The sequence below is a fragment of the Orcinus orca genome, chromosome 12, assembly GCF_937001465.1.
Source record: "Orcinus orca chromosome 12, mOrcOrc1.1, whole genome shotgun sequence".
NCBI classification, from domain to species: domain Eukaryota; kingdom Metazoa; phylum Chordata; class Mammalia; order Artiodactyla; family Delphinidae; genus Orcinus; species Orcinus orca.
In genome coordinates, this window is record NC_064570.1 from 15,843,084 (window position 1) to 15,866,141 (window position 23,058).

General features: G+C 50.1%; 1 protein-coding gene and 1 long non-coding RNA gene across 2 annotated transcripts in view; both read left to right on the forward strand.

Annotated features, from left to right (window-relative positions):
- The window catches only part of ZC3H12D (zinc finger CCCH-type containing 12D), a 44,667-nt gene that overhangs the window by 18,916 nt on the left and 2,693 nt on the right, over positions 1-23,058 (forward strand). The window contains exons 4-6 of the mRNA XM_033405170.2: positions 13,721-13,860; positions 18,611-18,845; positions 21,842-21,948. Coding sequence (XP_033261061.1) covers positions 13,721-13,860; positions 18,611-18,845; positions 21,842-21,948 — 482 coding nt within the window. The remainder of the gene's footprint in view (positions 1-13,720; positions 13,861-18,610; positions 18,846-21,841; positions 21,949-23,058) is intronic.
- The window catches only part of LOC125960664 (uncharacterized), a 77,648-nt gene that overhangs the window by 17,492 nt on the left and 37,098 nt on the right, over positions 1-23,058 (forward strand). The window lies entirely within an intron of this gene.

The following is a 23,058-nucleotide window of genomic DNA, read 5'->3' on the forward strand; positions in this document are numbered from 1 at the left end:
GGTTGTGAGCCGTGCTGGTGGCGGCCCTGGTGGTGGAGTGGCTCCCTAGCTGGGTGCGGGAGGTGTGCTTGTGGCGCCTGAGCTCTAGAGGCAGTGTTATACTGGTGTATTGGCATCCTGTGTGTCTCGGTGATGAGAGCTTCGCGCCCCAACTCATCTTTCCTGGAGAGGCCAAGTTCAGCTGAGAGAGAAGCTCTGCAGCCTCACCCACACTCCGCGCTGGGCACGGAGGAGGCTTTGCCCAAACAAGCGCATTATTTTACTGTTGGGCTGGGCTGCAGCCCCGCAAAGGGCAGAGCCGTAGGAAGGCGGTCACTCGCAACTACAAACAGATGCTCGTCCCTTTCCCAAAGCTGAGCCACGGTGGATGGAGAAGAGCAGTGTCATCGGCGCTGAACGTGTCAACAGGGTATTCTTTGGCTGACAGACCGAGTGGTCTTCCCTGAAAATTTGGGCTCGCTTTTTTGTTTGTTTTTAAATTAAAAAAAAAATTTATTATTTGGTGGCACCAGGTCTTAGTTGCAGCAGGTAGGCTCCTTAGTTGCGGCATGCATGTGGGATCTATAGTTCCCTGACCAGGGATCGAACCTGGCCCCCTGGCACTAGAGGTGTGTGTGTCTTAATCACTGTGCCACCAGGGAAGTCCCTGGGCTCACTTTGGATTGGGCGCTGCAGGACAGAAGTGTGGAAAGGTTAACTCAAGATGGCCCAGGCTTGGGGGTAGTTCCAATATGCCCTGCTTGGTGTGTAGGACAAGTTCATTCAAGCGTCCATTCAAGTTTTAGCCAGCCAAGTCTCCCTGGGCTTGATGATGTCAATAGGCAATGGAGCCCTGCCTTTTCCCTGGGGCCTAGGAGCTGGTCCTTCGGTCTCTCACACATGCTCTGTGGAGGCACCAGATAGGTGAGACCCTGAAATCCTGCTTAATTCAAGATCTCTGGGGGAGTTAAAGGGATTTTTAAGAATCCAGTAGGTTCTGAGCATCCTAGGAAGAAAGTCTGCTGGGTTCTGAGAGGGGCCTGGCCTCTGCCTGGTCTGGATGAGGCATCTCTTCCTCTAGACATCAGTAGAAAGACATGGGTTACATGTAAAGATTTTTTCGATATGGACCATTGTTAAAGTCTTTATTGAATTTGTTACAATATTTCTTCCGTTTTGGTTTCTTGGCTGTGAGGCATGTGAGATCTTAGCTCCCCTACCAGGGATCGAACCTGCACCCCCTGCATTGGAAGGCAAAATCTTAACCACTGGACCGCCAAGGAAGTCCCTGGCTTGTATTTAAAGTAAGATGATATTGCTTAAATCGAAGACCTTTCCAGTCCTAAGATTATATGAGCTCTCCGATTCCAGATCAAAAGAGCAGAATGGCTGCAGGGTAAAACAACTACTTCAGATGCTACAGGAAAGCATTCTCTCTTTGGGGACCAGACTTTTTTTTTTTTTTTTACTATTTATTTATTTATTTGGCTGCACTAGGTCTCAGCTGCGGCACGCAGGATCTTCGTTGCCATGTGTGTTCTGGCGTGTGGGATCTTCTTAGTTGCGGCATGCCAACTCCCAGTTGTGGCATGTGGGATCTAGTTCCCCGACTAGGGATCGAAAGCAGGCCCCCCTGCACTAGGAGCGCAGAGTCTTAGCCGCTGGACCACCAGGGAGACCCTAGGGACCAGACGTTTTTTAGGAACGGCTACAATAGGGTGATGGTGGAGGGTTTTCTTTTGATGAAAGTCTCTGTTGCTGCTTGGAATTCACATTTAAACCACGTCCTCTATTTGCACATGACCTAGACGTGTTCTGGGTAAATCCATTTAGTCCCACCCTGCCCTCACCTCCTACGATTGTAATTAGTCTGTGGCTTACAAATGGAAACCATCTCTCAGGCTTATTATGAACATGTGTGTGTCAGAACATGAATTCTTTCAGACTTGTGCTGCCTAAAATGACCTCAGATACCTAGAACACATGTATTTGTGTGTGTTCTCAGGGTGTGTACGTACGTATATGCACGTATACACAAACATCCCCTCCTCTGCCCCCCTGCATCCCCTTAGTTAGGAACAAAAAGAGAAATTTCACAGCTCCCTGATGGTGGGACTTAATTTGTTCAAAGGCCCGTCTGGGAGAGAGCTGGGGTCCGATGTTCAGATCCACACCCGCTCCTTCTCCTGCAATAACACCTCCCGTGTCCTCCAACCGGAGTTTCAAGAGGACCCCTGACCTCAGGCTCGGCCAGATCCTCGTTTGTAAAGGACAGCTCCCAGTGTGGGGCGCACCTTTAGAGGGACCAGATTACTGAAACCCAGCATGGTGTCTACTCGTTATCTGCTGACCTCAAAACTCAGTTAACCTCAGAAACATGGTTTCTGAAAATTCTCCTTCGCTGAAGTTTTATAGTATCGCAGGCATTGCCATTCTCTGTTTTTGAAGATGCTGCTGCTTCATGTGCTGTCTGGTCCTGGAAGGAGTGGGGAGGAGCCTAAAAGACAGGTTGGGATGCATGTCCTTTCTGCCCTGAGCAGGTGAGAAGCGTGTCTTCTGTTGGCAGCAGCATCCTATAGGGTGCCTGTTGCCGACTTGCTGACTGTGGCTTTGTCCCCTGGAGCCTGGGACTGTGTCTGCCTTTGCTCACAGAGAACAAGAGCCTGACTTTTCAGCCATGTTTTTTTTTCTCATTATCTTTGGGAAGTTGTGTTTCAGTGGATCTTTAAAGACCAAAAAAATCTGTATTAGTTTCTATTGCTGCTATATCAAAATTACCACACAAATGTAGTGACTTAAAACAGCACAAATGTATCGTCTCGTAGTTCTGGAGGTCAGAAGTCTGGCCTGGGTCTCCCTGGGTTGAAATCAAGGTGTCGGCAGAGCTGTGTTCCTTTCTGGAAGCTCTAGGGGATGATATGTTTTCTTGCCTTTTCCGGCTTCTGGAGGCCACCTGCATTCCTTGGCTTATAGCCCCTTCCATCTTCAAAGCCAGCAGTGGCCTGAAATGATTTACAAAAAGTAGAATCTGTATACATATATTGGTTCCCTTGGGAAAAGATCCACAGCTTCCAATAGCTACTTAGAAGGTCTGTGATCCCCAAAATGTAAAGAAACACTGATGTAGAATGAGCAGTTCTAGATAATGTCATGCTTTACGGCAGGGCGCTAAGCCTCTCCATTAGCACAGAGAACATGAGAGGGGGTCATCTGTCCTTGCCTCTGACCATCTGAGTCGAGAGAGGAAAAAGCACAGGAAGGGCCTAGAAGGGCTTAGCCAAGATCAACACTGGCTCCATCAGACCCTGGCCTCCAGCCTTGTGCTCTGACCATACCATCACTCTAGGAGTTTCCATGGGCTCCTCTCCCCAGAGCCTCAGAATGTGTAGCCCAAGTCTATTCGTAGTGGCTGAACCCAGTAGGCCTGGGGTGGCTGCTCTCTGGAGATCGGCAGTGAGGGTCACTGGCCAAGTGCTTTTTAAGATAAGCGGGAATGTATTTGTTCAGAGCACACATCTTGTTCAAGTCATTTCGAAAGGACCATACCACCCAATTCCAAAAACCTCCCATCTCCTCACTGTAACAACAAAAGGAGTCTATATGGTTCTTACAAGCAGGAGCAATGGCTTCACTTATCATTTCCTAAGTGGTGGGTCAACTTCAATGTGAATTCTAAGTTGCAGTGGCGGGCGTGTAAGATTGGGACCTGGGAAGCAGACCTCATGCTTGTCCGTAGTTTTGCTGAAATCCTTGTATTTCACGTAGGAAGCTAGGGAGGTCAGGAGCAGGGGACAGAACATAGGGCTTAAGAGTCCGAAGATCTGAGTTGTGACCTCTAGCCTAGGGCTGCCCAATAGCGCAGCTCCCTGTGACGATGGAAAGTTCTTTACCCGCATATGGTGGTCCGTATGGTGGCCGCTTGCTACACGGGGCTGCCCAGCACTGGAAATGTGGCTGGTGTGGCAGAGGAGCTGAATTTCCAATTTGATTTCTTTTGAATTAACTTGAAGCGTAGATAGCCACATGTGGTGAGTGTCTGCACAATGGACAGTACAGCTGTAGCTCCTCAGCTTACCTACTGTGTGACCTCCACATGCGTCACCTGACCTTTTTAAAAAAATTTTTTTTAATTTAATTTTTTATACAGCAGTTTCTTATTAGTTATACGTTTTATACACATTAGTGTATACATGTCAATCCCAACCTCCCAGTTCATCCCAGTACCCCACCCCCCGCTTTCCCCCCCTTGGTTGGTGTCCATACGTTTGTTCTCTGCATCTGTGTCTCTACTTCTGCCCTGCAAACCGGTTCATCTGAACCATTTTTCTAGGTTCCACATATATGCGTTACTATACGATATTTGTTTTTCTCTTCCTGACTTACTTCACTCTGTATGACAGTCTCTAGGTCCATCCACGTCTCTACAAATGACCCAATTTCGTTCCTTTTTATGGCTGAGTAATATTCCACTGTATATATGTACCACATCTTCTTTATCCATTCGTCTTTCGATGGGCATTTAGGTTGCTTCCATGACCTGGCTATTGTAAATAGAGTCACCTGACTTTTTTGAGCCCTGTTTATACAGGTAAGAGGTTGGACTGAATAATAATAATCTTATGTAGTTTCTCATCTCTAACATTCTCGGATTCAGGGTGATTATTTTATGCATGTGTGAAAGAAATAGATGCATTTTTCTTATAAAGGAATGTCTCTCCTTCTGCAGAGGTTCAGAGAGAGTAAGTAACTTGCCACAGGTCCCAGAGCAGTAAGTGGCAGGCTCTGGCTTCAGTGCTCTTCCATTTCCCCAGCACTGTGTATCTTTGGGCTGCTAATCCCATGTATCTTTGGTCTCAGAGTGGGAGACCCTGACCCCATAGACTTTTATTCCGGGGCCAGAGCCTGCCTGTGCTGCCCAAAGTCCTCCCCAGGCACGATGAGCTCCAGACGTGCCCGCTGCAGACAGGACACGCCAGACCCCTCTCCCTCACCAGGGGCCAGGATGCCCCTCCTGCAGCTGCCAGCCTGTTGGGAACCCTCAGAAGGTCACACGTGCATTGAATGGTGGCTCTGCTTGACCAGCAGCACAGAGACGGATTTTCAGTCCCTACACCTTCAGGGGTGTGTGCGTACGTGTATGTGCATGTGGGCATGTGCAGGAAAGAGGAAGCTGTGAGCCGAGCACTGGAGTCGCTGTACGCTTGGCCTTAAGAAAAATGGCCAGAGGTTTTTAAAAGGTGACTTTCGTTGAAAGCACGTGACCAGCTGCACCGTGGTGTTTGGGAAGAATGTTGCTTCTCGCTGCCGACTCTTGCCAACATTTTCTTGCCTGGCAAACTCACAAATACCCACATGTACTGACAAGTACCAGTGGTGTATGTTCTGTAGGCAAATTTAGGAAAGGAGTGAGTTGAAGGCTTTCAGCCTGGGGAAAAAACACCTGATAATTTCACATCCTCTTACTGGCCTTGACAAGAGTTTCATTTGAGTGTTTCCTCATTTGGGGGTGTACAGGGTTTTTTGTTTGACTTGCTGTTTACCTTTTTAAACTCTTAAAAACCTTAACAGTATCTGGCGTATTCTGGAGAAACAAATCTTCAGTGATGAGAGAGCTGAGATTGGCAATGGGAGGTTTTCATCAGGCCCCTCTCAGTGGGTGTAGGGGGCACACTCCTGGGCTGGGGGTCCAACCTGCCTCTCAGCCCCTGAATGGACTCCAACCAACATTGGCCTTGGGTTCCCACCTAAGTCTGCACCCATTTCTCCTTTTATGAGATGAGGGAGCACCCTCTCTCAGAGGTCACCCCCTGTCTCCCTGCTGACCTGAGCTGGGGAGATCTCTTGGTGGAAGGGCTAGAAACTCCAGGTTCAGAGTGTTTGCCGTTTAACCCCAAGTAAGAAACAGAGTCATTCAGTGTTGGGCCTTTACATCTCACACCCCAAAGGAATCACCGCTTGTCTTTCCTTTCGTCCCACCCCCAAACCACCGCCTCGCTCTTCATAAGACCGTCTGCTGGTTTCTGCAGAGACTTCTTGGGCAACAGTTAATGATACAGGGGCGTTCACTTAGATTGTCAGTTACTGTAAATGGCTACGCACCGATGGTGGCTGCCCAGGCACACTCGTCAGGCAGGATTTGCCTCAGGTACCTACCCACTTCCGTTACCACCTCCCTTTGTTCAAATCCTCCCACTCCTGTTTCCTTTTCCCGAGGCCTGGCGCTCAGCTCTCTGCCTGATAAATGGTTCTCAGTGGCTTTTAATAAGCGCTAAGGTCCCTCCCCCAGCTCGAGCATTTTAACAGCTGGTAATTTTTTAAAGTTTTGATTGGAGCACAGTTGATTTACAGTGTTGTGGACAGGTGGTAATTTTTGCTCCGAAGGAGCTGCTGTCTGGGTCCCAGGAGCAGAGACTGAAGAGGGGCAGGAATAAATCGAGATGGGAAGGAAGAGTTTGCAGCCCAACAGATTAGGCTCTGAGATCAGCGAGCCAGCACATGGCTTTGCTTTAGTTTCCTCAAGGGTGAAATGGGACCAATGTCACTTCCTCAAGGGCTTCTTGCAATGATTAAATTAGGCACATGTGCAAAGTGGTCAGATACACAGGACTCTGTTAGAATGAGCTCCAAGAAGCTGGCGTGAGGTCTGCCTCGTTCACTGCTCCCCAGGCCCCCCGCACAGCGCCCTGCTGACGGAGATGTTCACAGCTGCATGCTGAGCGAGTGGAGGAGAAGCCCAGGGGAAGGGGTGCCTCTGGCTAACGTACGTGGGGTGTGGGCTTCCAGGGTGACCGCTGAGCTTCATTACCTGACTGAGAGCTCTGCCGTCTCCTAGAAACAGAGCCCCACGTGGTGAGGAGGTGACCCCTGCTTGTGGCATCAACCCTGCCATTGCTCAGAGCTTTCTGTGGCCAGGACTAGGGCAGCCATGATGGGGTTTTGAGGTTGGTAAAAAAAGACATGGCAAGGACTGAACATAGATAATCTTCACATTTCTAGAGACCAGAAGGCTCATGAGGCTGGGGTAGAGTGTGTGCAAAACGGTGGACCTGAATGAAAAATGCTCCATTCCAGAGAGACCAACTTAGGGGTTCTCAGGGCCAGTCCCCAACCTCCTTGTGCCTGGAATTCAGGCTGGAAGAGAGGGTACCTCTGAGGGAGAGAGGGAAGATACTGGCCGCACTGATGGGAAGATGTACACTCCCTCCATCTTCCACTGGTCTGGGGGGTACGTATCTGTCCTTTGGAGCCTCTTGGTTGGGGTCTGCCATCTTGGAGTCCTGTATCAGAGAGGCCGTGGGGCCAGTTTCTGCTGCATGAAGCTGATGGTGGCCCCATTCCTCAGCTCTTCTCTTCCTGAATCTCTGCACCTCCAACTGCCTCCCCTCCACCTGCCTCCAGAGTAGCTGGAACTTGTCACCCTGCTCCCCATTGCCCACTCACAGGGATGGGGTGCCTGATACCTCTGATGGGTGTGAGATTTATACCTCCCAACCCCCGTCCCAAGTCACACACCCATCAAAGGCATCAGGGATGGAAAGTTGGCTTTTGAACAGTTAAAGACAGATAGGTAGTCACAGAAAAGAGAGCAATCAAGAAACAAATTTTAGGGACTTCCCTGGTGGTCCAGTGGTTAAGACCCCACGCTCGCAATGCAGGGGGCCCGGGTTCTATCCCTGGTCGGGGAACTAAGATCCTGCAACCCGCATGCCACATGGCATGCCAGAGAAACAAATTTTAAAAGAATCGTGGCAACGATATGTTTTCTTGAGAATGGACTGTGGGCACTTTGCTGCAGCCAAGAGATACATGTGCTCGGGGGCGGGGTGGGAGTGTGGATATCATCCGATGTTCACATCACTGCTGCAGTGTGCACAGAACACAGACCTTATTTTCTATGATAGATGAAATCTCTTCGCCACCTTCTAGGTAGCGTGAAGGAGCAAACTTTACACTTGCCCGTCTGTGATAGCTCAGTGTCTTCTGTCTTCTGGAGGACTCAGGCTTCGTGTTTCCTCTCCCTTCCCCTGCCCCTCTCCCAAATGGCATCTGGAGGCTTTTGAGACCTGGTGTTGTCTGGCAGAGGGGTCTGGGACGGTCACCGGGCTCCTCTGCAGAGCAATGGGCTGGCCTGGCTTCCGGAATGGTCAACAGAGAGGGTTATCGGTCCCATTTGTCCTTTTGGGGAACCATGCTGGCTTAAAGTGCTGTCCATTCCCAGGCTACGTGAAATCCTCCAGGCCTGGGGAAGCAAGGGATCCAGGGGTGTCGCTTCCGGTTCACCTATCCGCCACTTTCCTCCACGGCAGCTCTGCAGCCCTGCGGGAGGCTGCACCCACTGAAACCACGATTTCTCTGAGAGGCTTGCGATAGACCCAGGCTGTGCTGAGAGACAAGCCTTCAGCCTCCTGTTCACATCCATCGCGGTGTCGCCAGCCCTCCCGTCCCCTCATGGCTCAGCGAGTTGGGCAGGCCTGGGGGGCAGGGTAAGGACGCTGTGAGTGGCCCCTCATTCTCCCTCCTTCTCCTTGTTTTGCAACTTCTGCTGGGGCCGAAGGGACTAGCTTTCCATTTCCTCTTCCTTTTTACCACAGACGGCCCCATTGATTTTTTTAAAATAAATTTATTTATTTGTTTGTTTTTGTCTGTGTTGTGTCTTCGTTGCTGCACGTGGGCTTTCTCTAGTTGCGGAGAGTGGGGCCTGCTCTTTGTTGTGGTGCGCGGGCTTCTCAGCGGTGGCTTCTCTTGTTGCGGAGCATGGGCTATAGGCGCGCGGGCTTCAGTAGTTGTGGCACGTGGGCTTCAGTAGTTGTGGCTTGTGGGCTCTAGAGCACAGGCTCAGTAGCTGTGGTACATGGGCTTAGTTGCTCCGCGGCATGTGGGATCTTCCTGAGCCAGGGATCGAACCTGTGTCACCTGCATTGGCAGGTGGATTCTTTTATTTTTTGTGGGTTTTTTTTACTATTACCATTTTTATTAGACACTCTCCTAAAAAAAATCCTAGTCTAACTAAAAATACTGAATTAGAAATAAGGGGTATTAACTGTAGGAAAAGAAGATATAAAGGTAGTATTATTGCTGATAATTAATGTATTACTTGAGAACAAAAACCACAAACCATTGGAGAAATAGACCCTTGACTACATAAGAAAGTAATATAAGATGAAGAAAGGGCCACCAGTCAATGGGAAAGAAATTGGGTTATTCAATCAATTGTGTACAGCATCCAACTATCTACTTTGAAAGAGAAAAATTGCGTAGAGCTGCATGTTACATTCTACCACAAAACAAATTCTAAAATACTAAAAAGATAAGTATGAAAAAGAGTCATAAAACTAAAGGAAACAAAGTTGATTATTTATCATATCCTTGAATCAGTAATAATGTTCTAAACTCAGTTAAAAAAAACTGCAAAGAAAAAGATTGGTACACTTAAGTATGTAAAAATCTGAAACTTCTACATATCAAGAATTGTAAAATTACATGTCCAACAAAACTAGAAAAAACATTGGCAATAATATGACAAAAGCTTAATATCGTTAATAGGTAAATGTTTTTACAAGTAAAAGAAAAAACAGACATCCCCAAATATATGCAATAGAAAAATAAGCAAAGAACATGGATAGAAAATTCACAGAGAAAAAACAATAGCTAATGAACATATTTTTTTTAACGTTCAATCTCATCAGTAATCAAAAAATGCAAATTAAAGCAAGATTTCATTATTTGCCAATAAAATTACCAAACTGTTGAAATGACGCAGTACTCTAATACACCACTGGTGGGAATGTGAATTGGTACAATCTCTCCGTAAGATAATTTAGCAATATGTATCAACACCCTTAATAAAATTACTCATGTTCTTTGACCTAGTAATTCTAATTTGAGGGAATCTATCCTCACGACATAATTTTGAAATACAAGTAGAGTTTTATGCACAAAGATGTTAACTATGTCATTATTTATGATGGCAAAAGACTGGGAATAACGTAAATGTTCAGTAATAATGCATTAATAATGCATCATGTAATTCTACATGATGAAATTACATTTACTACAAACTCTTTTTTTTAAACATCTTTATTGGAGTATAATTGCTTTACAATGGTGTGTTAGGTTCTGCTGTATAACAAAGTGAATCAGCTATACATATACATATATCCCCATATCTCCTCCCTCTTGCGTCTCCCTCCCACCCTCCCTATCCCACCCCTCTAGGTGGTCACAAAGCACTGAGCTGATCTCCCTGTGCTATGCAGCTGCTTCCCACTAGCTATCTGTTTCACGTTTGGTAGTGTATATATGTCCATGCCACTCTCTCACTTTGTCCCAGCTTCCCTTCCCCCTCCCCATGTCCTCAAGTCCATTCTCTACAACTGTGTCTTTATTCCTGTCCTGGCAGGCGGATTCTTAACCACTGTGCCACCAGGGAAGTCCCCCTGTTGATATTTTCTCCTTACTGTTTGCATAAGCCTCACAGCTCAGCGACAACGGCCAAAGGGCTATTTTCTCTAAGCTGGGAGACCCTACAGATCTAGGGGGGTGAGGCCTGGTTCCTGATACGTCACTGGAGCTACAGGAATCTAGAGTTCTCTTGAATCTCCACAAAGCCCAACTTCTAACACCATTGATTAGCATTTCTTTTTTTTTTTTTAAAGAATTTATGACTTCTTACCATATGGTGTCATATACTAAGACTTCATGATGTTTTCTTTTAATTTTATTTATTTATTTATTTATGGCTGTGTTGGGTCTTCGTTTCTGTGCGAGGGCTTTCTCTAGCTGTGGCAAGCGGGGGCCACTCTTCATCGCGGTGCGCGGGCCTCTCACTGTCGCGGCCCCTCCTGTTACAGAGCACAGGCTCCAGACGCGCAGACTCCGTGTAATTGTGGCTCACGGGCCCAGTTGCTCCGCGGCATGTGGGATCCTCCCAGACCAGGGCTCGAACCCGTGTCCCCTGCATTGGCAGGCAGATTCTCAACCACTGTGCCACCAGGGAAGCCCCTGATTAGCATTTCTAAGACTCCCTTTTTTACTTTATAAACCTGGACCTATCCTAATCCTCTCTGAGAAAGTAGTGGAAGAAGCCACGCACAAGAGAAAGCACAAATGTGAAGATCTGTTGTGTTGGCCTTGCCTGGACGTGGAGAGGATGCGAGGGCCATGGGGACCCTTGGCTCTCTAAGCACCCAGCCCTGCCCCTCCCACCTCCCCTTCGCCTGCTCCACGGGTTGCAGCCGCACTGTCCTCTTTTCAGTCCCTAGACACGCAAGCCTTTCCTGCACCAGGGTCCTTCCAGCCAACCCTTCCCTGTGCCTGGGCTGCTTCTCTTCTGGCTGCTCATAAGACCTGTTTCTTCTCAGTCATTCATTTCTTCAGCATGTTTTTGTTGAGCCCTTACCAATTATCAGGCACCACCATGCTAGGTGCTGGGAACGACGGGCAGCAACAGGAACCTATGCTCTAGAAAGGGGGAGGCACAATTCATCCTGTGGGGGAGTGTGCATGTCCAACTGTGATAGGTGCCAGGAAGGACAAGGATGGTGCTGTGAGGACTCCTAACAGGGGAATCTGACGGAATTTAGAGGCGAGGGGATGCTTTTCCTGAGGAAGTGACGATGAAGCCGAAGGAGGAATGGGCTGGGCTGAGAGGAGTGGAAATAGTTGGTGCAAAGGCCCTGTGATGGGAGTGAAGGGAGATGCATGGTCAGGACAAAGGGCTGAGGGAGTGCCGGTGGCTGGGTGGAAGTTGTGAGCAGGGGGTGAGCTAGTCTTTAGGCCAGGCCATGGCCGAGTCCCAATGAGTCTGCATTCTCAGTATCTCAAATCTATGTACCTGTCTCCCTCTCCAGCAAAATGCCGCTGACCTCCACTCATGAAGTCTGAGGGGTGTTTTCAGGCTTCACTGGCCCCTCAGAGCAGCATTTGGCTGCCTTCCTCCCGAGGCTTCCACGGTGCCGCCTTTTCTGCTTTACCCACTTCTCTTCTTTTTTTTTTTTTTTTTGCGGTACGCGGGCATCTCATTGTTGTGGCCTCTCCCGTTGCGGAGCACAGACTCCGGATGCGCAGACTCAGTGGCCATGGCTCACGGGCCCAGCCGCTCCACGGCACGTGGGATTTTCCGGACTGGGGCACGAACCCGTGTCCCCTGCATCGGCAGGCGGACTCTCAACCACTGCACCACCAGGGAAGCACCCCCCTTCTCTTCTGAGAGATGCCTTTGCTTCGTCCCTTGGTTGTCCTGCTCTACCTGCAACCAGCTGCTCGGTTCCAGGGCTCCTCCAGGTCCAGCCCCTGATGCTCACTCTCTGTCCAGGCAATTCTCTCCACGCGGTGGCTCCAACTGGTGCTTAAACAGATGACTCACATGTTTTATCACCCAGACCTCTCTTCTGAACCCTAGCTGTTTATTTAATATTTCCACTTAGAGGTCACCAAGGCTCCTCCCAACTCTCCATGTGTCCACGGCCAAACTCAGGATTGTTTTCTCTAAATCCTGTCTTCCTCCCAAACAGGATCTGTCTCAGGGAGCCCTCCATCCCCTATACAAGTCAGAGGTCTCCTCAGTGCCTTTTTCCCTATCACCCCTGTACCCAGTCAATCAGCACATTCTGGAGATACTACCTTCTAACTATCTCTCAGGTTCACCTACTCTTCACCACCACCAGCTGGGTCCAGGTCACCATCAGGTTTTGCTTTGATGACTACAACGGCTTCTTAACTGGTATCCCCCCTACTCTGGATCCTTCCAACTTACTCTCCTCTGTGCTGCCAGGTTGAACTCTTTGAAACATACATCAGATCACATCTCATCACATCACATATACCCCCAGTCTTAAAATCCTAAAATCTTTCTACAGCTTCTCATGCTTCTTAGGAGTAGACAGATCTTCTAGCTCCTAAGACCCTGCCTGGTCTTTTTCTTTTTTAATTCATTCTATTTATGTATTTGGCTGCTCTGGCTCTTAGTTGCGGCACGCGAGATCTTCGTTGCGACATGCGGGATCTTTAGTTGCAGCATGTGGGATCCAGTTCCCTGACTAGGGATCGAACCTGGGCCCCCTGCATTGGGAGCACGGAGTCTTAGCCACTGGACCACCAGGGAAGTCCCCCTGCCTGGTCTTGAGTCTCCTCTCACACTGCTCTCTCCTTCCTGTCTCCATTGATGGATGGTTACAGTGGAATTTGTGGGGCACATTGGCATCCTTACTTGGACTTGGGAAGACCAATATCACATGGACAACCCTCTCTCTTTTTTTTTTTTTTTTGCGGTACGTGGGCCTCTCACTGTTGTGGCCTCCCCTGTTGTGGAACACAGGCTCCAGACCGCAGGCTCAGCGGCCATGGCTCATGGACCCAGCCGCTCCACGGCATGTGGGATCTTCCCGGACCGGGGCACGAACCTGTGTCCCCTGCATCAGCAGGTGGACTCTCAACCACTGTGCCACCAGGGAAGCCCTGACAACCCTCTCTTGATCCATATTAGCTTCAGTTAATAAGAGGATCTTGTCTATTAATCCTTGGAATGCACTCCCCTTGGAGCCGGAGACCCTCTACATATTATCACAAGCTAATTGGTTCCAATTAAGGGACATATTTTGTGCAAAGAATGACCTATTTTCAAAATGCAGATTTGCCTGATTCCCTTTGATTATGAGACTATGATCCAGGCTATTCCCAGGAAAAGTCACTCTTGAGGAACCCTTCCTGTTTCTCTGCAGATGTCTTTGTTTTCTCATTGTAGTCATGGAAATAAAGAAGCCTTCTCTTGCCGGGGAATCCAGCTGGCTGTGGACTGGTTCAGGGACAGAGGACACACCTACATCAAAGTTTTTGTCCCCTCCTGGAGGAAAGAACCACCAAGATCTGATACCCCGATTAGAGGTATGCTGGAGCAGGTACATTCTCAAGAGGGACTATATACCTTTCCTCCACAGTACTCCTGAAAATCACAGTCAGTTATCTGCTTACCGCTTGTTTGATGATGTCTGTCTTCCTCACTGGACTATAAGCTCCATGAAAGCACTGACCATGAGTGTGCTCTGCCGGAGCCCTGTCACCTAGCGTAACAGCTGGCATATAGCAGGTGCCCAATAAATAGTTGTTGATAGATAAATGAACAAAGTATTTACTCTTTTAGTGTGAAAGATTAAGTTCCAAAAATAATAGAATCTTATAACTTTTAACACTCTGCAGAAAGATTGGGTCTGCATCCCACCCCTAGTAGAATACAGGAACTGAAAGAGGCATCTGTTTGGTCCAGTGATATTTATTAACTGAATATCTAGTTCAATCTCTTCATTTAAAAAAAAAAAACAAAGGAAAACGAGACCCAGGGAATTCTTTATTTTTAATTCTTATATCAGCTAGGAATATTTTCAGCTACAAATAATAGAACAGGTGGTTTAAATAAACAGGGTTTTTTGTTTGTTTGACTTTCTTATAAGAAGTCACATGCTGAGCCACTGCTGGTATCATGTCAGCCAAGTCCGCAATGTTGGGACCGACCTCTTCGTGATCCTGGCAGGTTTCATTGACTTCTTCTTCCAGCCTTTTAACCAAAAGTTGCTGGTTTTGTTTTCAGTTCTGTCAGTGGTTACCAGTTGCTTCTTCTTCTCTTTCGGATTCTGTTTTTTAAGTAAAACGCTATTCTTGTTTTACAGATACGGTATCTTCTTGACTATTTCTATACTAATACAGACTTTAAAAAAGTTCTCTGAAGTTCCATGAATCTTATTTATTTTTTCTGGGGTCAGTTCTGTTTGTTCATCTCTCTCTTTCTCTCTCTTTGTGCTGTTAAATCTTCTTCTCAAAAGTCTGGTGATCCTTTGCTTGTCAGTGTTTACTTGTGAAGAAAGAACCAGATTGGTTAAATACATACCTGTGCAGTTGCCGTGGGCTTCCTCTCCTGGTATTTGGATCTTTCCCTAAAAGGTAGGACTGACCATTGAATGTGCTGAGCAGGAGAGTTCACTTCAGCACACCCTGTGCAGAGCAGGCAGGCAGCTGGACACCTCTGCCCACCACACATTCCAGTGCCACGAGGATGATGGTCTTACTTTAGGAGGTCAAAGGCCACATGGGAACCTCCTCCTTCCTAGTTATATCTTCACTTTCCATACAGTGATAGGGACCAGAAAGGGTGGATGCAGCTGCCCCATGGTAGCCTTTCAGTTAATAATCCGACTTCTGCTGACTCGCCACTCCTGCTGGAGAGCGCTGGGACTTTGCAGGGAACGGGCTCTACCTCCTCTTCAGCCTCCATGCACATCTGGGCTGTGGTTCCCTTTGTACTGTAGGATCAATATGATCCTACCTGCTTTCTTTCTTTCTTTCTTTTTTTTTTTTTTTTGCCACGTGGCACGTGGGATCTTAGTTCACTGACCAGGGATCAAACCCAAACCCCCTGCATTGGAAGCATGGAGTCTTAACCACTGGACCGCCAGGGAAGTCTCTGATCCTACCTGCTTTCTGTCTTCCTAAAATTTGTCAAAATCCTGGGTTTGCTGCTGTCCCCAAGCCCATTTTTAATGTGCTTATGGATTCCCTACCCCTTCTGTACTGCTTCCCTTCTCTTTCAATGGGATTATGAGAAGGAGGGGGGATGAACACTTGTGTTCATCATGGACCAGTTGTCCCAGATTATTCTTTATGGTCTGAACATGGAGAATGGTGTCTTTCAACAGCTGTGCAATATTGTGCAATATATATTGTGCGATACATAATGGATAAAGAGTAGGGAATTCACTTTGGGGTAGGGAAGAATTTTTAAACAAGCCACAACAAATGCAGAGAGACAGCGGAAAGAGTCATAAATTTGCCTACATTACAATAAAAGCTTCCATTCATTAGTGAATACCACAAAAACAAGAAAAGACAAGCCTCAACCTGGGAGAGGCCATATATCACATATCCCTGATGAAGGATTCCTGTTGGAATCTATAGGGAACTTATCCAAACTAATAAGACCAAGACAAAGGACAAATATATAGAAAAATGTGCTAAGGCATGAATAGGCCTTTGACAGAAGAGAAAACACAAACGGCCAATAAACATATGAAGCGATGCTCAGTTGTATTAGTAACCAGAGAAATGCAAAATAAAATCACAGCAAGAGGCCACGTTTCACCCACCAGACTGGGAAAAATTTGAAAAACCTGCAAATGCCAAGTGCTGGCAAGGTTGCCTTAGACGCTGTGTTGGGTAGTAACTTGATATAACTACTTTGGAAAATAACGCAGCGTTACCTTGTAAAGTGCCTTTCCCTACAACTCAGAAATATCACTCCTTAAGACAGACCCTAGAGGAACCCTTGTCCTTCTGTACCAGGAGACTTCTGTGCAAAACTGACAGTCATGACATAGCCAAACCTCAGGCACACAATGTTCAATGAGGAAAGAAGTCGCCCAAGAATATGTGCGAGGTGATTCCATTTGTGTGAAGTCTGGAGGCTCATAATCACATTGGAAATTGTCCTTTTGAAGGGTACATATATATGCAGTTAAAAAAATAAAAGCAAGGGAATTATGAACACAAAGTTCTCAAAATTGGGTTATCTTAAAGAGAGTGGAGGGCGATGCAAACTTCGAGGGGCAATGCGGACTTCAAAGCACGGGCCGTGTTCTATTTCTCAAAGGGAGTACCGCACACATGGCATTTAACTAATGAATTGTAGTTTTAAATTGAAGTATAATTGACTTACAGTATTGTATTAATTTCAGATGTACAACGTAGTGATTCTGTTGCAGGAAAAATGGGGCACAAGAGGATAGTCATGTCTGAGGTCTTGAGTGAGTCCTTGGGACAGACGACCAAGTGAGGGTCCTTGGCTTTGGGCAGGAAAGAATTCTAGAGTGAACCATAGTAAAGTGAAAGCAGGTTTATTTAGAGAGCTACACACTCCAGAGACAGAGTGTGGGCCATCTCAGAGGGTGAGAGCCGGCCCTGCGATATGAGTGGTTAGTTTTTGTGGGCTGGGCTAACGCGTGGGAGGAATATTCTAACTGTCTTGGAGAAGGGGCAGGGGTTTCTAGGAATTGGGGCACCCCTACTTTTTGGCCTTTTATGGCTAGCCTTGAAACTGTCGTGGTGCCTGTCATAGTGTCATTTAGTTAATGCATTACAATAAGGGTATAATGAGGCTCAAGGTCGAGGGGAGTCTAATCTTCTGCCATGTTGCGCCTAGTAGGTTCTAACCAGTTTTTGTCGCATCCCGTTCTTCTTAATGGTTGTGTCATTCTTTCAATAGTTGTGTCCTTCCGCCTTCCTTCCTGTCTCAATTCGATATTTTTATACATTACAAAATGATCAGGGCTTCCCTGGTGGCGCAGTGGTTGAGAGTCCGCCTGCCGATGCAGGGGACGCGGGTTCGTGACCCGGTCCGGGAGGATCCCACGTGCCGCGGAGCAGCTGGGCCCGTGAACCATGGCCGCTGAGCCTGCGCGTCCGGAGCCTGTGCTCCGCAACGGGAGAGGCCACAACAGTGAGAGGCCCGCGTACCGCAAAAAAAAAAAAAAAAAAAAAAAAAAAGATCACCACACACACGGCATTGAAAAGAAATTATTCTTTGTACCATACATGCATTATGCACTTTTGAAAAGTCTGGGAACCATGTCATATAGGGAAGGACTGAGACATGGGGGACGAATATGCTAATCATCTTCCACATGCGGAGTAACTGTTTCGTGTGGAAGGGATTTCTTTTGTCTCCGAAGGCAAAACTCAGATCAAAGAGTAGGCCGTCCAGAGGTGCAGATTTTAGCTCCTGCTAAGAGACCTTGTAACGTCTGCAGCTCCCGGGACACACTCCCTCCTCCCTGGCTTCTTGGGGGCTCGCCCCACATGCGCTGGTCCAGTCGCCCCACAGATGCTGTGAGGCAGGTGCAGGAGTCATCTTCCTCATCTTATAAGTGCAAAACCTGATGTTCAGAGAGGGGTGAAAAACCCGAGAGCTGGAGCTAAGAGCGGAATGTAGGCTGCAGATTCCTAATCCCGGCCTCTCTGCGTGACATTCTTGTGTCCCTCAGAGCTGTCAGTTGTGGGCTGCTCCGTCCTGAAGGTGTCCCAGCAGACTCCTGTGTCATGGGAGAGGGGGCAGTGGTTCTCCGCTAAGGGCCCCGGCAGCACTCTTCCAGGTGGATGCAGGGCTCCTGGTAATTCCTAAGTGCCGGGATTCTAGTTAAAATAGGGATGTCTTTCTCCAGAAGAAGGCCTCTGTGTCTACTGTGGGAGGGGCACGGGGCAGGTAACCATCACAACGACAAGAGCTGTGGCTTCACTCTTCCTTCCAAAGTGTGTCTCCCTGCTGGGCACCATCCTCAGGGCTCCCGTCACGACGCAGGCAGGACAGAAGCCAAAAGCCCACTTGACCTCAGGCTGCTGGCAAATTCCTCTCGAGACCTCCCTGCTCTTCGTCTGCTAGGCTGGGCCATAGGGGAGAGGGGGAGGGGGGAGAGGGGGGAGGGGTCTAGGGGAAGGGGGAGTAGGGGGAGGGAGGCGGGGACGGGTGGGAGGGGCGAGCTGATCAGAGAGGAGCCCTGAGCTGCCGGAGCCGCTCCGGAGTTTAGGACGGCTCTGGGGGTGGAGAGCCCCTCCGAGAAAGCGCCTCATGCGGTCCCCGCCCTGTGGCCCCCAGAGCAGCACGTGCTGGAGGAGCTGGAGAGGCAGGCGGTGCTGGTGTACACGCCGTCCCGCAAGGTGAGCGGCAAGCGCGTGGTCTGCTACGACGACCGCTACATCGTGAAGGTGGCCTACGAGCAGGACGGGGTCATCGTCTCCAACGACAACTACCGCGACCTGCAGAGCGAGAACCCCGAGTGGAAGTGGTTCATCGAGCAGAGGCTGCTCATGTTCTCCTTCGTCAACGACCGGTGCGTGTGGCCCGTGGGGTCCCGGGGCGGGTAGGGGGCGGGGCGGTGACAAGGGCCCCCGCGGGGCTTAGTCCCGGGCTCAGAACCCCCTGCCCCGGGCCGCCCGCGCCCCTTCCCCGCCGCACATCTCTCTGTTGGCCCTCTCTGCCTCCTCTCTTTCGTGACCAGATTTCCCCCACGGGGCTGTCTTGTCCCATCTGTCCTGTGACCTTTCTGTTCCCACGCCCACATCCAGCTGAGCCAGCACCCAGTTGCCTGACGCATGGCCTTGGGGGGACCGTTCTTTTTTTTTTATTTTTGAAGAATTTAACATTTCAAATAAGAGCCCTGGAACTGTCATCATGGGGTGAATCTGAACTTTGTTGCACTCCCTTTCACTTCTTTTATGCTTCTGTTTTTTTCAAAGTTTTGAATTCCGGATGGGAGTGGGCACCATCACCTTTTCTTCGGGGCTGTAAAGATCTTGGAACCGTCTCTGTCTTAATACGTCTTGGTTGACACTTTCAAGAGAATCTGGTTGGTTCATCTGTCCCCTAGGGTGTTTCTCCTGGGTCAGGTCCCCCCTGGACCAACCAGCTACAGCGAAGGGAGGACGAAGTCAGGGTCACAAAGCACAGACCAGTTAGCAGGTGCTGGGTGACCAGTTAGCAGGTGCTGGGTGAGTCCCTAGACGGGGCTGAGGTGGGCAGGGTGTGATGGCTGGTCCACAAAGCACAGACCAGTTAGCAGGTGCTGGGTGAGCCCCTAGACCGGGCTGAGGTGGGCAGGGTGTGATGGCTGGTCCACTGCAGGTGTCCTGGGGCATGCTGAAGAGCCTGGCAAGGTGGGCCTGGTCACAGGGTAGGACAAGATGGGAGGGCACAGCAGGCTGGGACGTCACTCCCATTCCGATTTCTGTTCCAGGCATGGTAGCTCGGTCCTCATTCTGGGCTCTCTCACTGGCTTGTAGGAATGTGGTTTGGGACAAGCTCCCCAACTCCGTGAGGGCAGGGACTGTATGTGTCTTATGTGCCACAGCTCCAGCCAGCCTGGCGCATCATAGGCACCCAGTGACTAGTTGTAGATTACTGAGTGAGTGAGTGTAAATGGCTGCAGCCCTTGGGTAGGGAAGATGGGGAGACAGAGGCCACGTGGCCGCTATATCAGGCCACCTGCACACGGCAGACCAGCTCCTGACCTGGAGCCTGCGGGGCTGTGTGTGTGGTGGAGAGGGCTAGGGCTCTGGAAGCAGCAGATGAGCTTTCAAACTGAGGTTCTGCCACTTACTGGCTGTGTGTGGTGAGGAAAGCTCTCAACCTCCCTGGGCTGAATGTTCTTCACCTTGAATCATCCGCCCTGGGATTAGTCACACTTACCTCTGAGACGGTCGTGAGGACCAGAGAGGACTGTATGTACCCCTGGTGGTAGCGGCTATTCTCAGGCCAGGCCAGGACATGTGCCTCCAGGGCGCACCCACAGCCAAGGAGGCAGAGGCACCCTCCTACGCCCCAGGGCGGACGGTCACAGCAGCTGCTCCGCAGTATCCCCCACGGTCATTTCCACGTTCAGGAGGCTGGAGGCTTCCTCTCTCTGGCTCAGGCCCGGAGGAAGCTGGCAAGGCTGGCACCATCGGATCCCGAAAATCCTCACTGAGTTCTGGTGGATCATGGCCGCCTCTGACCTGGTGACAGCCTGGGGTCCAGGCCAAGTCCTCTTGACACACTGGCCTCTGCTCAGGGCCTGCCCGAAGGTCCCCCGACTGCCAGAGGGCAGAGCCTGCCGCCTGCCTGTGGGCAAGGACGCTCGCCCCGTGCCCAGGGCACGTCCATAGGGCCCTCCTGGCCCAGCTCCCGGCTGTGAGGCCCGGGAAAGAGCAGGAGGTGACGCCTTTGGGAACTTTTAATAACTGCACTGGGTGGCTCCCTGGATTCTTGGTCAGGGCCCAACTCTGAGAAGCCGGCTGTGTAGCTGGGATCTGAGCCACGCAGGCTACCCGGGACCAGGGATCACCCAGCTGGGGGCCGGCCTGGGGGATGTGGTCTGCACGGTGGGACCCCAGCGTGACCCTTGACACTAAGGGGGAAAGCAGCCCGTAACTACAAGCCCCCGATCAGAATCCACTCCCTCTCCAGTGGAACCTCTGTGTGACCTGGAAGCGCCTCCTGGGAACGACAGTATGTTCGTAGGAAAAGTGGATCGTGCTGAACCAGGGAGTTTCCCTTCTGAGGAAAGTTGTTTTCCCTTTTGAGCTGCGGGCATCGAGGATGCATTCCCTTCCTCCTCAGACCAAAGCCAGGGAAGGGAAGGGGCAGGCGGGGGGCAGGGTGGTGTCAGAGAGTGACAAAGTGACCCCCGCCCATGGTTTGCAGAGGAGGGGGGAGCCTGCGCTGAGCCCTGGGGCTGCGTGCGCCGCCGCACCTGTGTGCAGGCAGCCCCCGGATCCGCTTCTTCGCTGACCCACCAGCTGGCGTTTTGAACTCTGTTAATTTTCATCCCCAACCTGAGAGGCCCAGAGCTGTGGGGGCAACACAGGAGAAATGGAGCTCCCAGGACCAGAGAGTCCCCCGGGCCCCCCGGAGGTCTCCAGCCTTCTGTTGAGGACATTGGAATGCAGCTTAGAGTCGCTTTCAGACTAGGCCCTAGTGCAGTTATGCTTCAACTTTAGTGGATAAAAATGATCTGGGAAGTTGTTAAAATGCAGATTCCTGAACAACTTGAGGTTCTGATTAAGCAGGTCTGGTGTGAAGCCCGGAGCCTGCATGTTTCCAGGAGTTGCTAAGTGATTCTGGCATTGCTGACTCAGCAGGAGAAAAACTTGGACAAGGCCCAGGGGCTGCTGTCCTGGGATCTGTCAGCGCTGTGCTCTGTGCGGGTCAGTGTTGAGGAAGGCTGTGCTGCTCTAACACGCTGTGACAACCCCTGGGTGGGAGAAAGAGTCCTGGACGGCAAGAGCCCTGGTGCTGCCCGCGGCGGGTCTCTGTGGGCCTCGCAGTCACTCCCCTGTGCTTGTCTTCCAGGTTCATGCCTCCTGATGACCCCCTGGGCCGTCGGGGACCCACCCTGAGCAACTTCCTGAGCAGGAAGCCAAAGCCCCCAGAGCCGTCCTGGCAACACTGCCCCTATGGTGGGTAGCGCCCCACGCCTTGTGGGCCCTGTTCAGGTCAGAAGCGCTGGCTGGGTGGTCCGCAGCCTGGGTTCTAGCCCGGCTTCTGCCCTTAATCAGCTGTGTGACGCTGGGGAGGTAACTTACCCTCTCTGGACGGCAGGTTCCAGACAGGGTTATTGTAATGGTGAACTGCCATCCTGGACCCCTGTTGCATGCAGTTTGTGAGGGCTGGATGAAGGGGCCACACACAGAGCAAAGTCATATCCAGGGAGCAGGGATGCTGTGTGCACCCCACGCTCTCCTTTCTCAGTCCCTCCCCTGGCACCTTGTGCCCACATCCTGCCCCACAGTCTCACCTAAACCCCTACCTACGCTTAGGGACTCTGGTTGGTGCGATCCATTAAGAATTAAGGATTCTCTCCCAGAGCCCTCCAGGGACACTAGCTTTCTAGCCAGCTCTTTCATTAGCTTGCTTTGGGCAAGTTATTTAATGTCTCGTTTTTTGTGCCTATAGAAGTTTAAGATGCTGTAAGTGATACTCAGAGTCATTTCTTGTTAGAATTAAGGTGATCTCACACACACACACACACACACACACACACACACACGTTGAGGTGGCCCATCCTGTTCCCTTCCACTGTCAGAAGGGCCCTGGTTTGGATGATAAATTATTTGATCACCTCTGTTAAAACAGTATGTAAGGGAAGGGCAATGATTAGTACAAGGGATGTGGACAATAGGGTAAACTGAGTCAGCACTGGAGGCACAATCCTATGTCATGAGCACCCACTCCCAACACCCGCCCCCCCCCCGCCCCCGCCACTAGGTTGGCCGGATCCAGTGTCTCTGGGGAAGTGGAGGCTGAAGGTCATTGGATCCAGAGATTTGGTCTCAGTCCCTGGTCATGGGAACTTCCAGACAACAGTCCCCCTGCGCTGGGTGGGTAACACTGGGGTACCGTGTCCAGTGGAAAATACCACGAGGAGTAGGGTGCCGCACCCTCATTCGTCCTGTCTGCGCCCCAGGGCACTTCTCCCCACTTCGTCCCAACCTAAACCTGACAAGTCTGCAGCAGGCCCGGGGGCCTTCCCGGAGGAATCTCCAACGAGAAAGGCCGCGCAGGGCGGG